At 40.6% G+C, this 24,737-nt stretch overlaps 1 protein-coding gene across 2 annotated transcripts in view; it reads right to left on the bottom strand.

Annotated features, from left to right (window-relative positions):
• crb (cell polarity complex component crumbs) overlaps positions 1–24,737 on the bottom strand; it is a 642,968-nt gene that overhangs the window by 346,382 nt on the left and 271,849 nt on the right. For both annotated transcript variants that reach the window (XM_071694202.1, XM_071694201.1), the window contains exon 12: positions 21,581–21,768. In XM_071694202.1, the coding sequence (XP_071550303.1) occupies positions 21,581–21,768 (188 nt within the window). The remainder of the gene's footprint in view (positions 1–21,580; positions 21,769–24,737) is intronic.

The raw sequence follows: 24,737 nt of genomic DNA, 5'->3' as shown, positions 1-24,737 counted from the left end.
ATCGAGGATGTAAGGCATGTGTACGTGTAGGAAGAGAGGAAAGTGATTGGTTCTCAGTGAATGTAGGTTTGCGGCAGGGGTGTGTGATGTCTCCATGGTTGTTTAATTTGTTTATGGATCGGGTTGTTAGGGAGGTAAATGCATGAGTTTTGGAAAGAGGGGCAAGTATGAAGTCTGTTGGGGATGAGAGAGCTTGGGAAGTGAGTCAGTTGTTGTTCGCTGATGATGCAGCGCTGGTGGCTGGTTCATGTGAGAAACTGCAGAAGCTGGTGACTGAGTTTGGTAAAGTGTGTGAAAGAAGAAAGTTAAGAGTAAATTTGAATAAGAGCAAGGTTATTAGGTACAGTAGGGTTGAGGGTCAAGTCAATTGGGAGGTAAGTTTGAATGGAGAAAAACTGAAGGAAGTAAAGTGTTTTAGATATCTGGGAGTGGATCTGGCAGCGGATGGAACCATGGAAGCGGAAGTGGATCATAGGGAGGGGGAGGGGGTGAAAATCCTGGGAGCCTTGAAGAATGTGTGGAAGTCGAGAACATTACCGCGGAAAGCAAAAATGGGTATGTTTGAAGGAATAGTGGTTCCAACAATGTTGTATGGTTGCGAGGCATGGGCTATGGATAGAGTTGTGCGCAGGAGGATGGATGTGCTGGAAATGAGATGTTTGAGGACAATGTGTGGTGTGAGGTGGTTTGATCAAGTAAGTAACGTAAGGGTAAGAGAGATGTGTGGAAATAAAAAGAGCGTGGTTGAGAGAGCAGAAGAGGGTGTTTTGAAATGGTTTGGGCACATGGAGAGAATGAGTGAGGAAAGATTGACCAAGAGGATATATGTGTCGGAGGTGGAGGGAACGCAGAGAAGTGGGAGACCAAATTGGAGGTGGAAAGATGGAGTGAAAAAGATTTTGTGTGATCGGGGCCTGAACATGCAGGAGGGTGAAAGGAGGGTAAGGAACAGAGTGAATTGGATCAATGTGGTATACCGGGGTTGACGTGCTGTCAGTGGATTGAATCAGGGCATGTGAAGCGTCTGGGGTAAACCATGGAAAGCTGTGTAGGTATGTATATTTGCATGTGTGGACGTATGTATACACATGTGTATGGGGGTGGGTTGGGCCATTTCTTTCGTCTGTTTCCTTGCGCTACCTCGCAAACGCGGGAGACAGCGACAAAGCAAAAAAAAAAAAAAAAACTTAACTGCAGTCTCCCAACCCACCCACATACACATGTATATACATAAATGCCCACACATGATATACACATATATATATACACTTCAACATATACATACACAGATGTATACATATATACACATGTACATATCCATACTTGCTGCCTTCATCCAATCCCATCGCCACCCTGTCACACATGAAATAGCACTCCCCCAATCGAGGCAGTGCCAGGAAAAGACAAAAAGGTCACATTTGTTCACACTCAGTCTCTAGCTGTCATGCATAATGCACCAAAACCATAGCTCCCTTTCCACATACAGGAACCACAAAACTTTCCATGGTTTATCCCAGACACTTCACATGCCCTGGTTCAATCCATTGACAGCATGTCAACCCCGGTATACCACATCCTTCCAATTCATTCTATTTCTTGTACGCCTTTCATACTCCTGTATCTTCAGGCCCCAATTGCTCAAAATCTTTTTCACTCCATCTTTCCACCTCCAATTTGGTCTTCCACTTCTTCATCCCTCCACCTCTGACACATGTATCCTCTTTGTCAATCTTTCCTCACTCATTCTCTCCATGTGACCAAACCATTTCAACACACCCTCTTCTGCTCTATCAACCACACTCTTTTTATTACCACACATACTTCTTACCCTTTCATTATTTACTCGATCAAACCACCTCACACCACATATTGTTCTCAAACATTCATTTCCAACACATAAGCCCTCCTCTGCACAACCCCATCTATAGCCCATGCCTCGCAACCATATAACATTGTTGAAACCACTATTCCTTCCAACATACCCATTTTTGCTCTTCGAGATAACATTCTCACCTTCCACACATTTTTCAACGCTCCCAGAACCTTCGCCCCCTTCCCCACCCTGTGACTCACTTATTTCCCCATAATTGCGACATACATCCTTAGCACCTTTTCCTTTGAATAAAGGAACAATGCTAGATTTTACCCAATCCTCAGACATAACCTGATGTTTCAATACAAAATCACATATCAGATGCATCCACTGTATCACACTTTCTCCTCTATATTTCAGCATTTCAGCTGTAATCCTATCCACCACTGGTGCCTTTCCTACCTTCAGCCTCATTATTGCCCTTCTTACCTCCCTTTTTGCTAACATCCTTTGCACTTGTATCCTTTCCCTTCCATCATCCATACTCATGCATATAACACCTGCTGCCTCACCTTCTCCTACATTCATCAGTTTTTCAAAATACACTTCCTCCTTTTGATTCAACAACTGCCTCTCCTTACTTATCACATCAACATTTCCATCCATACATCCACCTCCTTCCTTTTCAATCTCCTTCCAGTATAGTTTCTTATTACCACAAAACTTTTCCCTTAACTTAGTTCAAAATGCTTCATCTACTCCCTTTTTGCTTTCCTCTATCAGCTTCTTAAGATTCTGCTTACATATTTCATATTCATCATCCCTCCTTTGCTGCACTTCCACCGCTACATTTCTATTGGACAATCTATGATATGCCTTTTTCTTCTCTTCCACAGCATTTCTAATCTCTTCTGTCCACCATGCATTGCTCTTTTAGTCCTACATCTCACGACTTTGTATCAAACTACTAATTCTTCAACCTTTAATAGTATTCTTCAAACACATTAAACACTTAATTCAAACATGACTGCATCCCTACATTCACTGCACTTCCATCTAAGCTTTCAGTCACTTTCCTTTCATATCCCTCCCTGCATTTCTTCTGATTAATCTTGCTTGCCAACAATTTCATCTCTGCATTCTTCCTTACACCATACCTCCACTTCCTGATCTCCACAAAAATCATGAAATGGTGATTCTCTCATTCTCAAAACTGTTTATACAGTCATCCAAATTTCTCCAGAAATGCTTCATTCCATCCATACCTTGTACAGTCTTCATCTTCACATGCACATATACACATACCAATGTATACTTCACAATTCCCATCTTTCCTCTCACCCACACTATTCTTGATCTATTCTATCCTTGCTCTGTAACACCGTCCTATACTCTCAGTAATAGCAGAATTGCACATCCTTTCCCTCTCCCCAATAATTTTCAATCATTCCTATCCATACCACTCCTCCCTCCAAGCCCTCCCATAACTTGCATTCATCATTTCCATTTTCACTCCACATATCCTGCCCAAGGATATGGTTCTCCAGAAATGCTTCATTCCATCCTTACCTTGTACAGTCTTCATCTTCACATGCACATATACACATACCAATGTATACTTCACGATTCCCATCTTTCCTTTCACCCACACTATTCTTGATCTACTCTATCCATGCTCTGTAACACCTTCCTATACTCTCAGTGATAGCAGAAGTGTACATCCTTTCCCTCTCCCCAATAATTTTCAATCATTCCTATCCATACCACTCCTCCTTCCAAGCCCTCCCATAGCTTGCATTCATCATTTCCATTTTCACTCCACATATCCTGCCCAAGGATATGGTTCTCCAGAAATGCTTCATTCCATCCTTACCTTGTACAGTCTTCATCTTCACATGCACATATACACATACCAATGTATACATCACGATTCCCATCTTTCCTTTCACCCACACTATTCTTGATCTATTCTATCCATGCTCTGTAACACCTTCCTATACTCTCAGTGATAGCAGAAGTGCACATCCTTTCCCTCTCCCCAATAATTTTCAATCATTCCCATCCATACCACTCCTCCTTTCAAGCCCTCCCATAACTTGCATTCATCATTTCCATTTTCACTCCACATATCCTGCCCAAGGATATGGTTCTCCAGAAATGCTTCATTCCATCATTATCTTGTACAGTCTTCATCTTCACATGCACATATACACATACCAATGTATACTTCACAATTCCCATCTTTCCTTTCACCCACACTATTCTTGATCTATTCTATCCATGCTCTGTAACACCGTCCTATACTCTCAGTGATAGCAGAATTGCACATCCTTTCCCTCTCCCCAATAATTTTCAATCATTCCCATCCATACCACTCCTCCTTCCAAGCCCTCCCATAACTTGCATTCATCATTTCCATTTTCACTCCACATATCCTGCCCAAGGATATGGTTCTTCAGAAATGCTTCATTCCATCATTACCTTGTACAGTCTTTATCTTCACATGCACATATACACATACCAATGTATACTTCACAATTCTCATCTTTCCTTTCACCCACACTATTCTTGATCTATTCTATCCATGCTCTGTAACACCGTCCTATACTCTCAGTGATAGCAGAATTGCACATCCTTTCCCTCTCCCCAATAATTTTCAATCATTCCCATCCATACCACTCCTCCTTCCAAGCCCTCCCATAACTTGCATTCATCATTTCCATTTTCACTCCACATATCCTGCCCAAGGATATGGGTTTCCCCATTCACCAACACATCCAAGCTGCTTTTAAACTCCAAAAGTTTCATCCTTTTTCTCTCACCAGTAATCCCATTTACATTCAGTGTCATCACCCTCAATCTCTCATTGCTTTTATTCCTCAGCATAACTGGTATACTCCAGTGCTGCCTCTCAGCCTTTTGTGCCTAATCCTTGACAGGCCACTGGCAGAGGGCAACTCCAATGAAGTGTTTCCAGAGGCAGCGAGGCTCCAAAAAAGACAAAAAAAAAAAAAGTCACAGCACACCTCAGGTGTTTGTCTATATTTAAAAGGATTGGCCTGATGGGGTGTATTAACAAGGTCATCACAAGAAGGCAGGGTGAGACTTGGATACTCTAGAAAAATACAAAAGTATCTCCCTGAGGTACTGAAACTTGACAGATACTCTATTTTGAACCTCCTAATTCTATGATTTGTCAACTGGGGGGGGGGGGGGGGGGGGGGCTGGAAATCCTTCCCTATCATTTTTTTTTTTTTTTTTTTAAATTTTCCAAAAGAAGGAACAGAGGGGGCCAGGTGAGGATATTCCAAAAAAAGGCCCAGTCCTCTGTTCTTAACGCTACCTCGCTAACGCGGGAAATGGCGAATAGTTTAAAAGAAAGAAAATATTTTCAGCTGAATGACTGCCTGAATTCAACAAAATATTCTATATCATTTACCTGTTTACAACCTTTAGCCATCTATGGCACCAACAAGGATCATCCCATGTATCAGCTGCCTATGTAGCAAAGCCTACTGTCTCATGTTATCAGCACTGAGAACATGGGATTAGACTAAACACAACTTCCCTCCTTTGATCCCTCCTCATCCCCTATATCCCTTTATCTCCTCATCACTATACAAAACCCAGTGGTAGTTACCCACATCACAAAATATTTGCTGTATCATTTTGAAAAGTGATTCATATCCTAGAGGGCAAAATGTTGAGGTAGCAAACTGAAATAATGCCCATATGGATAAAAATGGGGACTGGAATGGACAACTGAGTCCTGTGTCATGTTGCTAGTGCCACCAGGATGAGGGAGAGAAAAGTAGACCTCAGAAGGTCCTTGTAGAGCAGCAGTCCAAGAGAGAAGTAAGCACAATCAGGTCATGAATATGATATAGGGAGTCCTGCTCACCCTCCGCATCATGCAACTTTATACTAAATGTATATGTATTGACAAATATAAAATAATCCCTTCACACCTATTCTTTGCTAATTAAGTTTGATTTTTAACTTTAAGCCTTTGTCAGTCTCACAGTAGACAATGAATTTGTATATCTCATTGAAAATCACCATTAAAGCAATTAATGCTCAAATGTCTTAAATGTCTTATCTTCCTGTGTAGCAGGGTGGCAACAGGAATGAATAAGGGCAGACAGTATGAATTATGTACATGTGTATATATGCACATGTCTGTGTGTCTAAATATGTATACATTGTGATGTATAGGTATGTATATGTGCATGTGTGGACATGTATGTATATACAAGCGTATGTGGGTGGGTTGGGCCATTCTTTCGTCTGTTTCCTTGTGCTACCTTACTAATGTGGGAGACAGTGACAAAGTACAAATGAATATATGAATAATAATTATAATCATAATGATAATAATAATCCACCTGAGGATTGGCAAAATGCTTGCATAGTGCCACTGTACAAAGGCAAAGGGGATAAAAGTGAGTGCTCAAGTTACAGAGGTATAAGTTTGTTGAGTATTCCTGGGAAATTATATGGGAGGGTATTGACTGAGAGGGTGAAGGTATGTACAGAGCATCAGATTGGGGAAGAGCAGTGTGGTTTCAAAAGTGGTAGAGAATGTGTGGATCAGGTGTTTGCTTTGAAGAATGTATGTGAGAAATACTTAGAAAAGCAAATGGATTTGTATGTAGCATTTATGGATCTGGAGAAGGCATATGATAAAGTTGATAGAGATGCTCTGTGAAAGGTATTAAGAATATACGGTGTGGGAGGTAAGTTGTTAGAAGCAGTGAAAAGTTTTTATCGAGGATGTAAGGCATGTGTATGTGTAGGAAGAGAGGAAAGTGATTGGTTCTCAGTGAATATTGGTTTGCGGCAGGGGTGCGTGATGTCTCCATGGTTGTTTAATTTGTTTATGGATGGGGTTGTTAGGGAGGTAAATGCAACAGTTTAGGAAAGAGGGGTAAGTATGCAGTCTGTTGTGGATGAGAGAGCTTGGGAAGTGAGTCAGTTGTTGTTCACCAATGATACAGCACTGGTGGCTGATTCAGGTGAGAAACTGCAGAAATTGGTGACTGAGTTTGGTAAAGTGTGTGAAAGAAGAAAGCTGAGAGTAAATGTGAATAAGAGCAAGGTTATTGGGTACAGTAAGGTTGAGGGACAAGTCAATTGGGAAGTAAGTTTGAATGGAGCTAAACTGGAGGAAGTGAAGTGTTTTAGATATCTGGGAGTGGATTTGGCAGCGGATGGAACCATGGGAGCGGAAGTGAATCATAGGGTGGGGGAGGGGGCGAAAGTTCTGGGAGCGATGAAGAATGTGTGGAAGTCGAGAACGTTTTCTTGGAAAGCAAAATTGGGCATGTTTGAAGGAATAGTGGTTCTAACAATGTTATATGGTTGCGAGGCGTGGGCTGTAGATAGAGTTGTGCGGAGGAGGGTGAATGTGCTGGAAAGAAGATGTTTGAGGACAATATGTGGTGTGAGGTGGTTTGATTGAGTAAGTAATGAAAGAGAGATGTGTGGAAATAAAAAGAGTGTGGTTGAGAGAGCAGAAGAGGGTGTTTTGAAATGGTTTGGTCACATGGAGAGAATGAGTGAGGAAAGATTGACAAAGAGGATATATGTGTCAGAGGTGGAGGGAACAAGGAGAAGTGGGAGAACAAATTTGGAGATGGAGAGATAGAGTGAAAAAGATTTTGAGTGACCTGGGCCTGAACATGCAGGAGGTGAAAGGCGCACAAGGGATAGAGTGAATTGGAATGATTTGGTATACCGGGGTCGACGTGCTGTCAATGGATTGAACCAGGGAATGTGAAGCGTCTGGGGTAAATCATGGAAAGTTTTGTGGGGCCTGGATGTGGAAAGGGAGCTGAGGTTTCGGTGCATTATACATGACAGCTAGAGACTGAGTGTGAACGAATGTGGCCTTTGTTGTCTTTTCCTAGGGCTACCTTGCACACATGTGGGGGGGAGAGGGTTGTTATTTCATGTGTGGCAGGGTGGTGATGGGAATGAATAAGGGCAGACAGTATGAATTATGTACATGTGTATATATGTATATGTCTCTGCGTGTATATATATGTATACGTTGAGATGTCTAGGAATGTATATGTACGTGTAGGGACGTGTATGTATATAAATGTGTATGTGGGTGGGTTGAGCCATTCTTTTGACTGCTTCCTTGCGCTACCTCGCTAATGCGGGAGACAGCGACAAAGTATAATAAATAAATAAATAAATAAATACTAATGATTTTTTTTTTTTTCCGCTGTCTCCCGCATTTGCGAGGTAGCGCAAGGAAACAGACGAAAGAAATGGCCCAACCCACCCCCATACACATGTATATACATACGTCCACACACGCAAATATACATACCTACACAACTTTCCATGGTTTACCCCAGACGCTTCACATGCCTTGATTCAATCCGCTGACAGCACGTCAACCCCGGTATACCACATCGCTCCAATTCACTCTATTCCTTGCCCTCCTTTCACCCTCCTGCATGTTCAGGCCCCGATCACACAAAATCTTTTTCACTCCATCTTTCCACCTCCAATTTGGTCTCCCTCTTCTCTTCGTTCCCTCCACCTCCGACACATATATCCTCTTGGTCAATCTTTCCTCACTCATTCTCTCCATGTGCCCAAACCATTTCAAAACACCCTCTTCTGCTCTCTCAACCACGCTCTTTTTATTTCCACACATCTCTCTTACCCTTACGTTACTTACTCGATCAAACCACCTAACACCACACATTGTCCTCAAACATCTCATTTCCAGCACATCCATCCTCCTGCACACAACTCTATCCATAGCCCACGCCTCGCAACCATACAACATTGTTGGAACCACTATTCCTTCAAACATACCCAGTTTTGCTTTCCGAGATAATGTTCTCGACTTCCACACATTCTTCAAGGCTCCCAGGATTTTCGCCCCCTCCCCCACCCTATGATCCACTTCCGCTTCCATGGTTCCATCCGCTGCCAGATCCACTCCCAGATATCTAAAACACTTCACTTCCTCCAGTTTTTCTCCATTCAAACTCACCTCCCAATTGACTTGACCCTTAACCCTACTGTACCTAATAACCTTGCTCTTATTCACATTTACTCTTAACTTTCTTCTTTCACACACTTTACCAAACTCAGTCACCAGCTTCTGCAGTTTCTCACATGAATCAGCCACCAGCGCTGTATCATCAGCGAACAACAACTGACTCACTTCCCAAGCTCTCTCATCCCCAACAGACTTCATACTTGCCCCTCTTTCCAAAACTCTTGCATTCACCTACCTAACAACCCCATCCATAAACAAATTAAACAACCATGGAGACATCACACACCCCTGCCGCAAACCTACATTCACTGAGAACCAATCACTTTCCTCTCTTCCTACACGTACACATGCCTTACATCCTCGATAAAAACTTTTCACTGCTTCTAACAACTTGCCTCCCACACCATATATTCTTAATACCTTCCACAAAGCATCTCTATCAACTCTATCATATGCCTTCTCCAGATCCATAAATGCTACATACAAATCCATTTGCTTTTCTAAGTATTTCTCACATACATTCTTCAAAGCAAACACCTGATCCACACATCCTCTACCACTTCTGAAACCACACTGCTCTTCCCCAATCTGATGCTCTGTACATGCCTTCACCCTCTCAATCAATACCCTCCCATATAATTTACCAGGAATACTCAACAAACTTATACCTCTGTAATTTGAGCACTCACTCTTATCCCCTTTGCCTTTGTACAATGGCACTATGCACGCATTCCGCCAATCCTCAGGCACCTCACCATGAGTCATGCATACATTAAATAACCTTACCAACCAGTCAACAATACAGTCACCCCCTTTTTTAATAAATTCCACTAATGATGATGATAATAATAATAATAATAATAATAATAATAATGATAATAATAATAATAATAATAATAATAATAATAAAATAATAATAATAATAACAATAATGATAATCTGAAACCTCACATGTTTTAGATGGTAGAGAATGTGGTAGAGGATGTGTGGATCAAATGTTTGCTCTGAAGAATATATGTGAGAAATACTTAGAAAAACAGATGGAACTTGCATTTAGCATTTATGGATCTGGAGAAGGCATATGATAGGGTTGAAAGAGATGCTTTGTGGAAGGTCTTAATAGTATATATTGTGGGAGGTAAGTTGCCAGAAGCAGTGAAAAGTTTTTACCAAGGATATAAGGCATGTGTATGAGTAGGAAGAGACAAAAGTGATTGGTTCTCAGTGAATGTCAGTCTGCAGCAGCGGTGCATGATTTCTCCATGGCTGTTTAATTTGTTTATGGATGGGGTGGTTAGGGAGGTGAATACAAGAGTTTTGGAGAGAGGGGCAAGTATGCATTCTGTTGTGGATGAGAGGGCTTGGGAAGTGAGTCAGTTGTTGTTCACTGATGATACAGTGCTGATGGCTGACTCGGGTGAGAAACTGCAGAAATTGGTGACTGAGTTTGGTAAAGTGTGTGAAAGAAGAAGAAAGCTAAGAGTAAATGTGAATAAGATCAAGGTTATTAGGTTCAGTAGGGTTGAGAGACAAGTTAATTGGGAGGTAAGTTTGAATGGAAAAAAAACTGGAGGAAGTGAAGTGTTTTAGGTATCTTGGAGTGGACTTAGCAGCAGATGGAACCATGGAAGCAGAAGTGAGTCATAGGTTGGGGGAGGGGGCGAAGGTCCTGGTAGTGTTGAAGAATGTGTGGAAGGTGGGAACGTTATCTCAGAGAGCAAAAATGGATATGTTTGAAGGAATAGTGGTTTCAACAATGTTATATGGTTGTGAGGCATGGGCTATAGTTAGGGTTGTGAAGAGGAGGGTGGATGTGTTGGAAATGAAATGTCTGAGGACAATATGTGGTGTGAGGTGGTTTGATCAAGTAAGTAATGAAAGGTTAAGAGAGATGAGTTGTAATAAAAAGAGTGTGGTTGAGAGAGCAGAAGAGGGTGCATTGAAATGGCTTGGTCACATGAAGAGAATGAGTGAGGAAAGATTGACAAAGAGGATATACGTGTCAGAGGTAGAGGGAACAAGAAGAAGTGGGAGACCAAATTGTAGGTTGAAGGATGGAGTGAACAAGATTTTGAGCAATTGGGGCCTGAAGATACAGGAGGGTGAAAGGCATACAAGGAAAGAGTTAATTGGAACGATGTGGTATATCAGGCTTGACATGCTGTCAATGGATTGAACCAGGACATGTAAAGCATCTGGGGTAAACCATGAAAAGGTCTGTGGGGCCTGGATGTGGAAAGGGAGCTGTGGTTTCGGTACATTATACATGACAGCTAGAGACTGAGTGTGAACTAATGGTGCCTGTTTTGTCTTTTCCTAGTGCTACCTTACTGGAGGGGATGCAATTTCATGTGTGGCAGGATGGCGATGGGAATGGATGAAGGAATCAAGTATGATTATGTACATGTGTACGTATATATGTATATGTCTGTGTGTGTATATGTATGCATATGTTGAAATGTTTATTTATTTTTATTTTGCTTTGTCGCTGTCTCCCGCGCCTGTGAGGTAGTGCAAGGAAACAGACGAAAGAAATGGCCCGATCCACCACTACACACATGCACACACACACACACAAGTCCATACATGCAAACATACACACCCACACATCCCAACGTACACACATATATACACACACAGACACGCACATATACACACATGCACACAATTCACACTGTCTGCCCCTACTCACTCCCATCGCCACCCTGCCACACACGGAATAACAACCCCCTCCCCCTTCATGTGCGCGAGGCAGCGCCAGGAAAAGACAACAAAGGCCCCATTCGCTCACACTCATTCTCCAGCTGTCATGCAATAATGCCCAAAACAACAGCTCCCTTTCCACATAGGGCCCCATACAACTTTCCATGGTTTACCCCAGACGCTTCACATGCCCTGCCCTGATTCAATCCATTGACAGCACATCGACCCCAGTATACCATATCGATCCAATTCACGATATTCCTTGCCCGCCTTTCAACCTCCTGCATGTTCAGGCCCCGATCACTCAAAATCTTTTTCACTCCATCTTTCCACCTAAAATTTGGTCGTCCACTTCTCCTCGTTCCCTCCACCTCTGACACATATATCCTCTTGGTCAATCTTTCCTCACTCATTCTCTCCATGTGCCCAAACCATTTCAAAACACCCTCTTCTGCTCTCTCAACCACACTCTTTTTATTACCCTTACATTACTTACTCGATCAAACCACCTCACACCACACATTGTCCTCAAACATCTCATTTCCAGCACATCCACCCTCCTCCGCACAACTCTATCCACAGCCTATGCCTCGCAACCATACAACATTGTTGGAACCACTATTCCTTCAAACATACCCATTTTTGCTTTCCGAGATAATGTTTTTGACTTCCACAGATTCTTCAAGGCTCCCAGGATTTTCGCCCCCTCCCCCACCCTATGATTTACTTCCTCTTCCATGCTTCCATCCGCTGCCAGATCCACTCCCAGATATCTAAAACACTTTACTTCCTCCAGTTTTTCTCCATTCAAACTTACCTCCCAGTTGATTTGACCCTCAACCCTACTGTACCTAATAACCTTGCTCTTATTCACATTTACTCTTAACTTTCTTCTTTCACACACTTTACCAAACTCAGTCACCAGCTTCTGCAGTTCCTCACATGAATCAGCCACCAGCGCTGTATCATCAGCGAACAACAACTGACTCACTTCCCAAGCTCTCTCATCCCCAACAGACTGCATACTTGCCCCTCTTTTCAAAACTCTTGCATTCACCTCCCTAACAACCCCATCCATAAACAAATTAAACAACCATGGAGACATCACACACCCCTGCCGCAAACCTACATTCACTGAGAACCAATCACTTTCCTCTCTTCCTACATGTACACATGCCTTACATCCTTGATAAAAACTTTTCACTGCTTCTAACAACTTGCCTCCCACACCATATATTCTTAGTACCTTCCACAGAGCATCTCTATCAACTCTATCATATGCCTTCTCCAGATCCATAAATGCTACATACAAATCCATTTGCTTTTCTAAGCATTTCTCACATACATTCTTCAAAGCAAACACCTGATCCACACATCCTCTACCACTTCTGGAACCACATTGCTCTTCCCCAATCTGATGCTCTGTACATGCCTTCACCCTCTCAATCAATACCCTCCCATATAATTTACCAGGAATACTCAACAAACTTATACCTCTGCAATTTGAGCACTCACTCTTATCCCCTTTGCCTTTGGACAATGGCACTATGCAAGCATTCCGCCAATCCTCAGGCACCTCACCATGAGTCATACATACATTAAATAACCTTACCAACCAGTCAACAATACAGTCACCCCTTTTTTAATAAATTCCACTGCAATACCATCCAAACCTGCTGCCTTACCGGCTTTCATCTTCCGCAAAGCTTTTACTACCTCTTCTCTGTTTACCAAATCATTTTCCCTAACCCTCTCACTTTGCACACCACCTCGACCAAAACACCCTATATCTGCCACTGTATCATCAAACTCATTCAACAAACCTTCAAAATACTCACTCCATCTCCTTCTCACATCACCACTACTTGTTATCACCTCCCCATTAGCCCCCTTCACTGAAGTTCCCATTTGCTCCCTTGTCTTACACACTTTATTTACCTCCTTCCAGAACATCTTTTTATTATGTTGAAATGTATATGTATGTATATGTACACGTGTGGGTGTTTATGGATATACATGTGTATGTGGGTGGGTTGGGCCATTCTTTGTTTGTTTCTTTGCGCTACCTCGCTGATGCAGGAGATGGCGATTAAGTATAAATATCTTTTTTTTTTTTCTTTTGCCACTGTTTCCCGCGTTAGCGAGGTAGCGCAAGGAAACAGACGAAAGAAATGGCTCAACCCACCCCTATACATATATATATACATACGTCCACACACGCAAATATACATACCTACACAGCTTTCCATGCTTTACCCCAGACGCTTCACATGCCCTGATTCAATCCACTGACAGCATGTCAACCCCGGTATACCACATCGATCCAATTCACTCTATTCCTTGCCCTCCTTTCACCCTCCTGCATGTTCAGGCCCCGATCACACAAAATCTTTTTCACTCCATCTTTCCACCTCCAATTTGGTCTCCCACTTCTCCTCGTTCCCTCCACCTCTGACACATATATCCTCTTGGTCAATCTTTCCTCACTCATTCTCTCCATGTGCCCAAACCATTTCAAAACACCCTCTTCTGCTCTCTCAACCATGCTCTTTTTATTTCCACACATCTCTCTTACCCTTACGTTACTTACTCGATCAAACCACCTCACACCACACACTGTCCTCAAACATCTCATTTCCAGCACATCCATCCTCCTGCGCACAACTCTATCCATAGCCCACGCCTCGCAACCATACAACATTGTTGGAACCACTATTCCTTCAAACATACCCATTTTTGCTTTCCGAGATAATGTTCTCGACTTCCACACATTCTTCAAGGCTCCCAGGATTTTCGCCCCCTCCCCCACCCTATGATCCACTTCCGCTTCCATGGTTCCATCCGCTGCCAGATCCACTCCCAGATATCTAAAACACTTTACTTCCTCCAGTTTTTCTCCATTCAAACTTACCTCCCAATTGACTTGACCCTCAACCCTACTGTACCTAATTACCTTGCTCTTATTCACATTTACTCTTAACTTTCTTCTTTCACACACTTTACCAAACTCAGTCACCAGCTTCTGCAGTTTCTCACATGAATCAGCCACCAGCACTGTATCATCAGCGAACAACAACTGACTCACTTCCCAAGCTCTCTCATCCACAACAGACTTCATACTTGCCCCCTTTCCAAAACTCTTGCATTCAACTCCCTAACAACCCTATCCATAAACAAATTAAACAACCATGGAGACATCACACACCCCTACCACAAACCTACATTCACTGAGAACCAATCACTTTCCTCTCTTCCTACACGTACACATGCCTTACATCCTCGATAAAAACTTTTCACTGCTTCTAACAACTTGCCTCCCACACCATATATTCTTAATACCTTCCACAGAGCATCTCTATCAACTCTATCATATGCCTTCTCCAGATCCATAAATGCTACATACAAATCCATTTGCTTTTCTAAGTATTTTTCACATACATTCTTCAAAGCAAACACCTGATCCACACATCCTCTACCACTTCTGAAACCACACTGCTCTTCCCCAATCTGATGCTCTGTACATGCCTTCACCCTCTCATTCAATACCCTCCCATATAATTTACCAGGAATACTCAACAAACTTATACCTCTGTAATTTGAGCACTCACTCTTATCCCCTTTGCCTTTGTACAATGGCACTATGCACGCATTCCGCCAATCCTCAGGCACCTCACCATGAGTCATACATACATTAAATAACCTTACCAACCAGTCAATAATACAGTCACCCCCTTTTTTAATAAATTCCACTGCAATACCATCCAAACCTGCTGCCTTGCCGGCTTTCATCTTCAGCAAAGCTTTTACTACCTCTTCTCTGTTTACCAAATCATTTTCCCTAACCCTCTCACTTTGCACACCACCTCGACCGAAACACCCTATATCTGCCACTCTATCATCAAACACATTCAACAAACCTTCAAAATACTCACTCCATCTCCTTCTCACATCACCCCTACTTGTTATCACCTCCCCATTTGCGCCCTTCACTGAAGTTCCCATTTGCTCCCTTGTCTTACGCACTTTATTTACCTCCTTCCAGAACATCTTTTTATTCTCCCTAAAATTTAATGATACTCTCTCACCCCAACTCTCATTTGCCCTCTTTTCACCTCTTGCACCTTTCTCTTGACCTCCTGTCTCTTTCTTTTATACATCTCCCACTCAATTTCATTTTTTCCCTGCAAAAATCATCCAAATGCCTCTCTCTTCTCTTTCACTAATAATCTTACTTCTTCATCCCACCACTTACTACCCTTTCTAATCAACCCACCTCCCACTCTTCTCATGCCACAAGCATCTTTTGTGCAATCCATCACTGATTCCCTAAATACATCCCATTCCTCCCCCACTCCCCTTACTTCCATTGTTCTCACCTTTTTCCATCTGTACTCAGTCTCTCCTGGTACTTCCTCACACAAGTCTCCTTCCCAAGCTCACTTACTCTCACCACCCTCTTCACCCCAACATTCACTCTTCTTTTCTGAAAACCCATACAAATCTTCACCTTAGCCTCCACAAGATAATGATCAGACATCCCTCTAGTTGCACCTCTCAGCACATTAACATCCAAAAGTCTCTCTTTCACGTGCCTGTCAATTAACACGTAATCCAATAACGCTCTCTGGCCATCTCTCCTACTTACATACGTATACTTATGTATATCTCGCTTTTTAAACCAGGTATTCCCAATCACCAGTCCTTTTTCAGCACATAAATCTACAAGCTCTTCACCATTTCCATTTACAACACTGAACACCCCATGTATACCAATTATTCCTTCAACTGCCACATTACTCACCTTTGCATTCAAATCACCCATCACTATAACCCGGTCTTGTACATCAAAACCACTAACACACTCATTCAGCTGCTCCCAAAACACTTGCCTCTCATGATCTTTCTTCTCATGCCCAGGTGCATATGCACCAATAATCACCCATCTCACTCCATCAACTTTCAGTTTTACCCATATTAATCGAGAATTTACTTTCTTACACTCTATCACATACTCCCACAACTCCTGTTTCAGGAGTACTGCTACTCCTTCCCTTGCTCTTGTCCTCTCACTAACCCCTGACTTTACTCCCAAGACATTCCCAAACCACTCTTCCCCTTTACCCTTGAGCTTCGTTTCACTCACAGCCAAAACATCCAGGTTCCTTTCCTCAAACATACTACCTATCTCTCCTTTTTTCTCATCTTGGTTACATCCACCCACATTTAGACACCCCAGTCTGAGCCTTCGAGGAGGATGAGCACTCCCCGCGTGACTCCTTCTTCTGTTTCCCATTTTAGAAAGTTAAAAAAAAAAAGGAGGGGAGGATTTCTGGCCCCCCGCTCCCGTCCCCTCTAGTCGCCTTCTACGACACGTGAGGAATAAATAAATAAATAAATAAACATAATAATAATAATAACAATAAGCTAGTCAGAGTATAGTAACAAGCTGAGTTCTATTTTCTTTTCATATGACTCTTCGAATGTCTTTCACATTTCACCTAATGCATTTTCATTCGTATTAACTACGAGTGACTGACTGATGAACCATCTTCCTATCAACATAAATGTGATATGGAAAGTCATATCATAAAGCAGGCTAGAGAGCACAGATCTTCATGCAAACTTCTTTGTTAGGATTTATTTTGCATTCTTGTACAGAAAAACTCCAACTTATGATGGTTTGACTTAAAATTTTTCAATTTTACAATGGTGAGACATTCAACACTATTATAAAATAGGCTTTGTGTTAGAAGATTTTGTCCAACTTTAGGCTATTGTAAGGGAAGCTAGGCTAAGCTATGATGTTCGGCAGGTTAGATGTGCAGTACTGAATATATCTTTGACTTAAATCATCTTCAACCTACGATGGGTTTCTCAGAATGTAATCCCCATAGTAAGTCGAGGAGCATCTCTATATATACTCATCTCTTATAAACATGCTCTTTGTGTTGTCATCTAACTTCATCTATTGTCTCATCCCTGTACCTTCTTGCATTTCTTACTCATGAACGTAATATATCACAAAAAAGCTTCAGCTTCTTAAGAGCTACGTATGAAAGATTTTCCCTCTAAGAGGAAGGATATTTTCCTTATACATGTTCAACCTTGAACAAAATTCCAGTGCATCATACAAATCAAGGCCATTTATGTGCAGTCTTTGCTAACAAACTTGGAATGACTTAGGTGAAAAAGATCTTAAGGAAACCATGATAACACAGCTATGTAAAGATAAAATATATAATTATTTCACTGTGGTTATGAAAATACAAAAGCATAAGGATATTCAAACTATAATATCTTTTTTTCCACTTCAGTTTGTACATCAAATCAATTACAGTACCTTCAGTTGCCCATAGACACATGTTTATGAAAAAAGTTTTACCTTCCCTTACCAATTTTTAGTTCATAACATGTGACATACTGTCCATAGGCTGAAATAGGGTTATGAAGCATTGAGGGAAAACCATTGAAAGGTCTGGGGAATATACTGTGGATAAGGGTCTTCAGATTTGGTACATCATATATAACAGGTAAAGAAGGGATGTCAGCAAATGAAGCTCTGTTCCAGGCACTATCTTACTAATGCTGGACACAGCAAACATGTGTGAAAAAATCTACACAGCAATTAAGTGTGAAAAAATCTACACAGCAAAAAAGTATGAAAAAAATCTACAAAGTACGGGAAGAATTATTCTAATACCCTCAGTGTCCACATCCATGGTTACATACAGGTGTGCATCCACATCTTCATTACATTATACATCCAAGTACACTTCTTAACCACTATTTCATGTACATTTATGTAACTCCATATGCAGCTCCATAACAATTAGTGCTTCAGCATCCAATCAGAACTAGGTTGCCTTAGTCTACATTTCAAACCTTCATTATCAGTAATTTCCTGTCTTTACTGGCCATTCATCTGAAAGCATTCTCTTTTGTTGGTCTGACACCACTGCAGTAGGGGATGTGTGATGTCACCATGGATGTTTAATCTGTTTTTGGATGGGGTGGCAAAGGAGGTAAATGTAAGGGTCTTGGAGAGAAGGGTAAGCATGCATTCTGTAGGGGGTGAGGGGGCCTTGAAAGTGTCATTTGTTGTTTGCTGATGACTCGGCAGTGGTAGCAGATTCGAGTAAGAAACTACAAAAGTTGGTATTTGAGTCTGGGAGAGTGTGCAAAAGGAGAAAGTTGAGAGCAAATGCAAATAAAAAAGGTGCTTAGGCTTAGGATAGGCTTAAGAGTGCAAAGGGACACATTAGTTGAGGAGAAAGTCTAAACAGAGAAAACTTGAAGGAAGTGGGGAGTTTTAGATGCATGGAGGTGAACATGGTAGGAAATGGAGCCAAGGTAGCTGAGGAGTCATAGGGTGGGTGAAGGAGTGGGGGTCCTCAGAGCACTGAGGAATGTCTGGAAAGATAGGTTACTATCTGAGTAGTTGAATATGGATAAGACTGAAGGTACAGCAGTCCCAGCAATGTTGTACAGACATGAGGCATGGGCTATAGATAAGAATGTATAAGGCTGAATGTATAGGAAATGAAATGTTTGAGGACAACATATGATGTGAAGAGGGTTGATCAAGTAAAAAATAAGTGTTAGCGAAAGGAGTGGCAGTAAACAGAGTATGGTCGAGATAGTTGAAAGGAGTGTGCTGAAATGGTTTGGACTTAAAAAAAGAATGAGTGGGAAGGGGCTGACAAAGGGGGTGTGAGTGTCAAAAGTGGAGGGGACCAGGAAAAGGGTACCAATCTACCAATGAGTACCTATAATGAGATTCAACCATGGTGGTAAGGACAGCGCACTGCACTCATCACAAGACTTAAATGATGACTAATGACATTTCTCTTGATCACCTCACCTCATCCCCTTACTTGTGATATACAGGGAGTGAAATGTCAATGGACTGAACCAGGGAATATGAAGCAGCTGGGAAAAACTATGGCAAAGTCTGGTGCCTGGAAATGGATGGGGGCTGTGGTTTTGGTCATTACAAATGACAGCTAGAAAATGGATGGGAGGGACTGAGGCCCTTTTTTTTCTCTCATGTGGGAAATAGTGAAAAAGTATGGAAAAAACATATTTCATTTCACCAATCAATCTTTTCTTCCATTCCTACTGTTTCCCCAAGAAATTACCTAACTGAACTCTACAGAAAGGAAGTGTTAGACTCATGGGGGCCCCATCCCTTGAACTTTCTCTACCACCATACAAGTCTTTAAACTTCTGTATAAAGTCTGTATTCATAATCTCATAATCTATTTCATTCAATTCATCTAAAACTGTTATACTAAAAAAGTACTTCTTTACATCTTTTTTCACAAATTTCTTGGTTGATTTCATAGTATGGCCCTGGTTGTTCTATCTTTGATCACTGTTTACAGGATCAAGCTGATTTAAAAACTTAATGGTTGTAATCAGGTCAACCCTCACTCATCTCTCTTCCCTGATTGACAAATTAAAGATCTCTAGCCTTTCAATGTAATTCAGCTCTCTTAACTCTGGTACCATCCTCTGGACCTTCTCTATTAGTTCTTTGTGCACCTTTAAGTGTGGAATCTAAACCTGTGAATCATATTCTAGCATTGTAATGTATGATGCAAAAGGCGTGTTGAATGTCTTCATCCATGTATTTGAACACAAATCTAATAACTTTAGGCAGACAACTTTTCTCCACTACTTTCCTAAAGTGGGACTTTGGTGACAGGTTAGGACTGATGTTGACTCCCTATTCTCTCTCACATACAGATCATACAGATTCCTGAAGCTCATTTCCTCCTAAATATCATTCATTTGAAGGCTTTCTTTCACTGTGTCCCATCCTCATAAATTTACATAGCTTGAATTTCATGAATCATGTATAACATCAAATTTGGAGACTATGTATGTCCCATTGTAAGCTGATGCAATCCTCCTTGCTTTTCACCTCCCTAATGACCTTGGAATCACCCACAAACATTTTCATGTAGGAGTCTAATCCTTCTGGCAAGTCATTCACATTGATGGAAAACAGCACTAGTCTCATAACTGAACCCTGTGGCATGCCACTGGTGACCTCAACCCATTTTGAGAAGGCTTCTCTGATATGCATAGTCTGTTCCCTCCAACTAAGATAATCTGTCCATCAAAAGGGTCTATCCCTTGTTCCTGCCTGGAGACCTAAGTTCTTGACTGGCCTCCTGTGTGGCATAGTGTCAAATGCTTCCTAGAAGTCCAGATACAGACAACTCTCTAAGCCTCCTCTTTCCTCTTAAATATACAGTATCTAACAGGTTTGTTACATAAATTCATTTACATGAAACTATATCGTCTCTCACATAGGTAGTTTTTCCTATGCAGGAAGTCATCCATCAGCTTTCTAATATTCTCTTTCAGTACCTTACACTCTTACATTTACCAATACTGGCTTTCACTAACATCAATTTTCATCATTTTCTTTGAAGATCAAGTGGCAAATACTTCTAGGCACTAAACACACTGATATGAGACAACTGGCAGATGGAATGTATGAGAAACATTCCACAAATGTAACATCACTCTAATTGTGGCAAATGTGTAATAGTATTAACAAAAATCCTTATGGATATCAACAAAGAGCATAACATGATCAGCTGATAAAAGATTCTATGAGACTTATCCATAATAACAGTAAGACAGAAGTATTAAATCAACTTACCACATCATAGTTCTGTGCCATTTATAATTTGCAGCAATGAAAATAATTGGAGAAATTAAGAAATGTTCATCATTTAATGAAAAAATATCTATGTTAATAAGAATTAGAATTTACAAATATAAAGCCAAGTGCTTTGGAGAATTTCTCAAAAAACACTTAAGATCCAAATGATACACTAATCATGCACATGTAACAAAAACAAAAGATTTGCATATGAAATACTCTTTCTCAATTGAAAATCATTGACATAAAGGAAACACATCCACCATCTATTTCTCGAAAAGGCCTCAACTCATTATGCTCTATTATTATGTTAAAAATACATCTCTTTAAAGTAATCACAAATCAATAACTTGCTTACCAAATCACGGCAATTTTGAGCATGGACACACACATTTAATGCACACTCATTACGGTTATCTTCACAGTAGTCTCCTTCAAAACCTGCAGGGCAATGACAGGTGTATGTATCTATTCCATCCTCACATGTACCTCCATTCTGGCAAGGATCTGGGGTGCAGTCATCAATGTTAACCTCACAGTTGCTTCCTGTACAAAAAACAAATCACAAATGCCAATAGTAATCTGACATGGTAAAGACCATGTAAATTATCCATCTTACAGATGTAGAATCACATCAAAAAATAAAACACAAATGCTAATAGTAATCTGACATGGTAAAACCATGTAAATTATCCATCTCTCAGATGCAGACTCACACCTTTTAATGTAATTTTCTTTATTAAATGAATGGTTATATGAACCACTGCATACTATCATCTCATTTAAACAAAAAAGACTAAACACATAAGCCTAAATCTGGATGCAAACAAAAAACAAAGACAACAACCCAATTATATTCTTTACAAATATCAGTACCAGACCTCAGGTTTGTTTTCATTTGGAACTTTTTATTCATGTATGACTTTTGTCATATTTTATTTTTATGAAACTAAGTACATTTCCCTTTCAAAAAATTTTCTTTTTGTGATGGGGAATCACTGACTAAGTTAGTCCTTAAATAAAGTATCACATACAAGAGGGTTAAAACAAACAAGCCCATTCCCCACTCTGTACCCAGCCTCAGGCTTTTTTGTTTTCATTTCACTTTTTTCATTAAATCTTCTGTCATAAACTATCTTCAACAAGATATATGGCCTTTTATAAAAACCTCATTTTGTGAAGGATGAACAAAATGACTGGACTAAATATGTCAAGATACTATATATATGTGAAGGATCCATGCACTCCAAGTTTGTCTATATGCAGGAGGTGCCTCTTCTGTATATTTCTGATTTTGCACATAAGCACAAATTCTCAAAGTGAATTCTAATCTTTGTTTATTTCAATCTGTGGGACATATTTAAGGCACATTCAAATTTTCAAATAATCTACCATCATTTCTGCCTTATCGTTATGTATTCAAAGCACTTTTAAGTTCATATGAAGCTTTCATTACTTCTGGTTTATCTTACAGAGCAGTTCATGTAAAAACTGACAGATGGCCACATACATGTAAAAACTGACAGTGGCCACATACATGTAAAAACTAACAGTGGCCACATACAGTATGAACTTAGTTCTAAAAAGAGTTTGCTAATCATATTTATCAAAAGTAAAAATACAAGCAACTTTCAACCGAGGAACATTGGAGAAGTCTTTGAACAACATGATGAAATCCTCCCAAACCTAAGTTACTTAACTCTTCAGTGATACTATTCTTAGTCAAGGCAAGCGAAGTAGTAGTGCTGCTGATGAAGTCTTAATCAAGGCAACATGTCTCCCATGACAAGTTTAATTTTGTGTGCACTGTAAACTCTGTTGGCTGGCCATAGATGGCAACCAAGGATGATTCATTGGAGTGGAGACCTTGGTAACCATCTAGAGACCACAATAGGTGTATGCACAACATCTCTTGGGGCTTTCCAGGTCTGTAGCACCCCTTCCCTTGCCAACTGCAGTGCCCATCATCATGATCATGCTGCCAATACTAAGGAATGACCAATTTAGTACATCACATGTTTTTCTTTAAACTAGGGATGCTTACTTCTTGATTAATAATGGTTATTTTCTGAATGTGCATCTAATCACATATATAAAAAAGTTGTGATTTCATGCATATTAAGGATTAGCTAATCCATTCAAAGATGTATTTTTCTTAAACTAGTTATGCTTAAGTCTTAGTTCATACAAAAATATCAGTTTTCATATTTTTGTGCACCTTTTCATGTTGAAAAAAAAATTGTTTTTTATGCACTGGGGAGGCTGAGAAAATCAACTTCTCACTGAAAGGAGTCGAACTTGGATATAAGTCTAGGGAACTTGTTGCAGATTTTGAGTCATCCTCATATCTGAATAAAATCCAAAAGCCTAAATCTTTTACACAGAGCTGACCCACAATAAAATGATATAAGATACCAGTCTATGTGAGCTACTCTACACACAAAGCACCATATCATTACACAATCACCACCCTTATCATGTACATAATCACTTTCATTCTTTTCTTTCTTTGATATTACTTAACATATGATCATGTCTTTGGAGATTTTTGCATAACAGGCATATCAAGCAAGGGAGATGCAATGAAAGTAAAAGGGGAAAGAAAAGCTGAACTGTAGGTTAGAGTTTTGAAAATGTTATGAAAATTACTGTGGGACTTGCCACCACATATCATTGAAATTTACAAATCATAATGTATGGGAATAATACCATAACGTGCCAATGAGTACCCAAATTGTTTAACCCAATGATAATACAAATTGAAAAATTCAAAAGATTTTTTTTCAAATTCATTCACCATTTCTCCCGTCAGTGAGACAGCATCAAGAACAGAATAGGCCTCAGTTGCTCACATTCATTCTTTGGCTGTTATATATAATCCACCAAAAATTACAGCACCCCCACCCTCCCCACACACACACCCACAGACAGGCCAAAAAATCCTTTCTGCTGTTTCAACTGGTTGGTTCATATGCCTTGGTTAAGTCCAATGACAGCATGTTGCCCCTTGTGTACCACACTGCTCCAATTCACTCTATCCAATGAACATCTTTCATCAACCTGCATGTTCAGGCTCCAAGCACTGGAAAGCTTTTTCACTTCATCTGTCCACCTCTACTCAGGTCTCTCCCTTCTCCTTGCCCTCTCCACTTCTAAAACATGTATGTAGCTTCTTTGTCAACCTCTCCTTGCTCATTATATCCATATGAACAAACCATATCAGCACATCCTCTTCAGCTCTCTCAACCATGCCCTTCTTATTATTACTACACCATTCTCTTATTCTATTAATGCTTACTTGATCAACCCTCTCAACACATCATATTGTTCTAAAACATTTCATTTCTAACACATGCACCCTCTTTGTACATTTTCATCCATGACCATGCAAGGAATTAGAGTGAATTGGAAGGATGTGGTATAACAGGGTCGACGTGCTGTCATTGGATTGAACCAGGGCATGTGAAGGGTGTGGGGTAAACCATGGAAAGTTTTGAGGACCCTGGATGTGGAAA

The sequence above is a fragment of the Panulirus ornatus genome, chromosome 56 (assembly GCF_036320965.1).
Source record: "Panulirus ornatus isolate Po-2019 chromosome 56, ASM3632096v1, whole genome shotgun sequence".
Classification (NCBI taxonomy): domain Eukaryota; kingdom Metazoa; phylum Arthropoda; class Malacostraca; order Decapoda; family Palinuridae; genus Panulirus; species Panulirus ornatus.
This window is presented reverse-complemented; position numbering and strand designations above follow the sequence as displayed.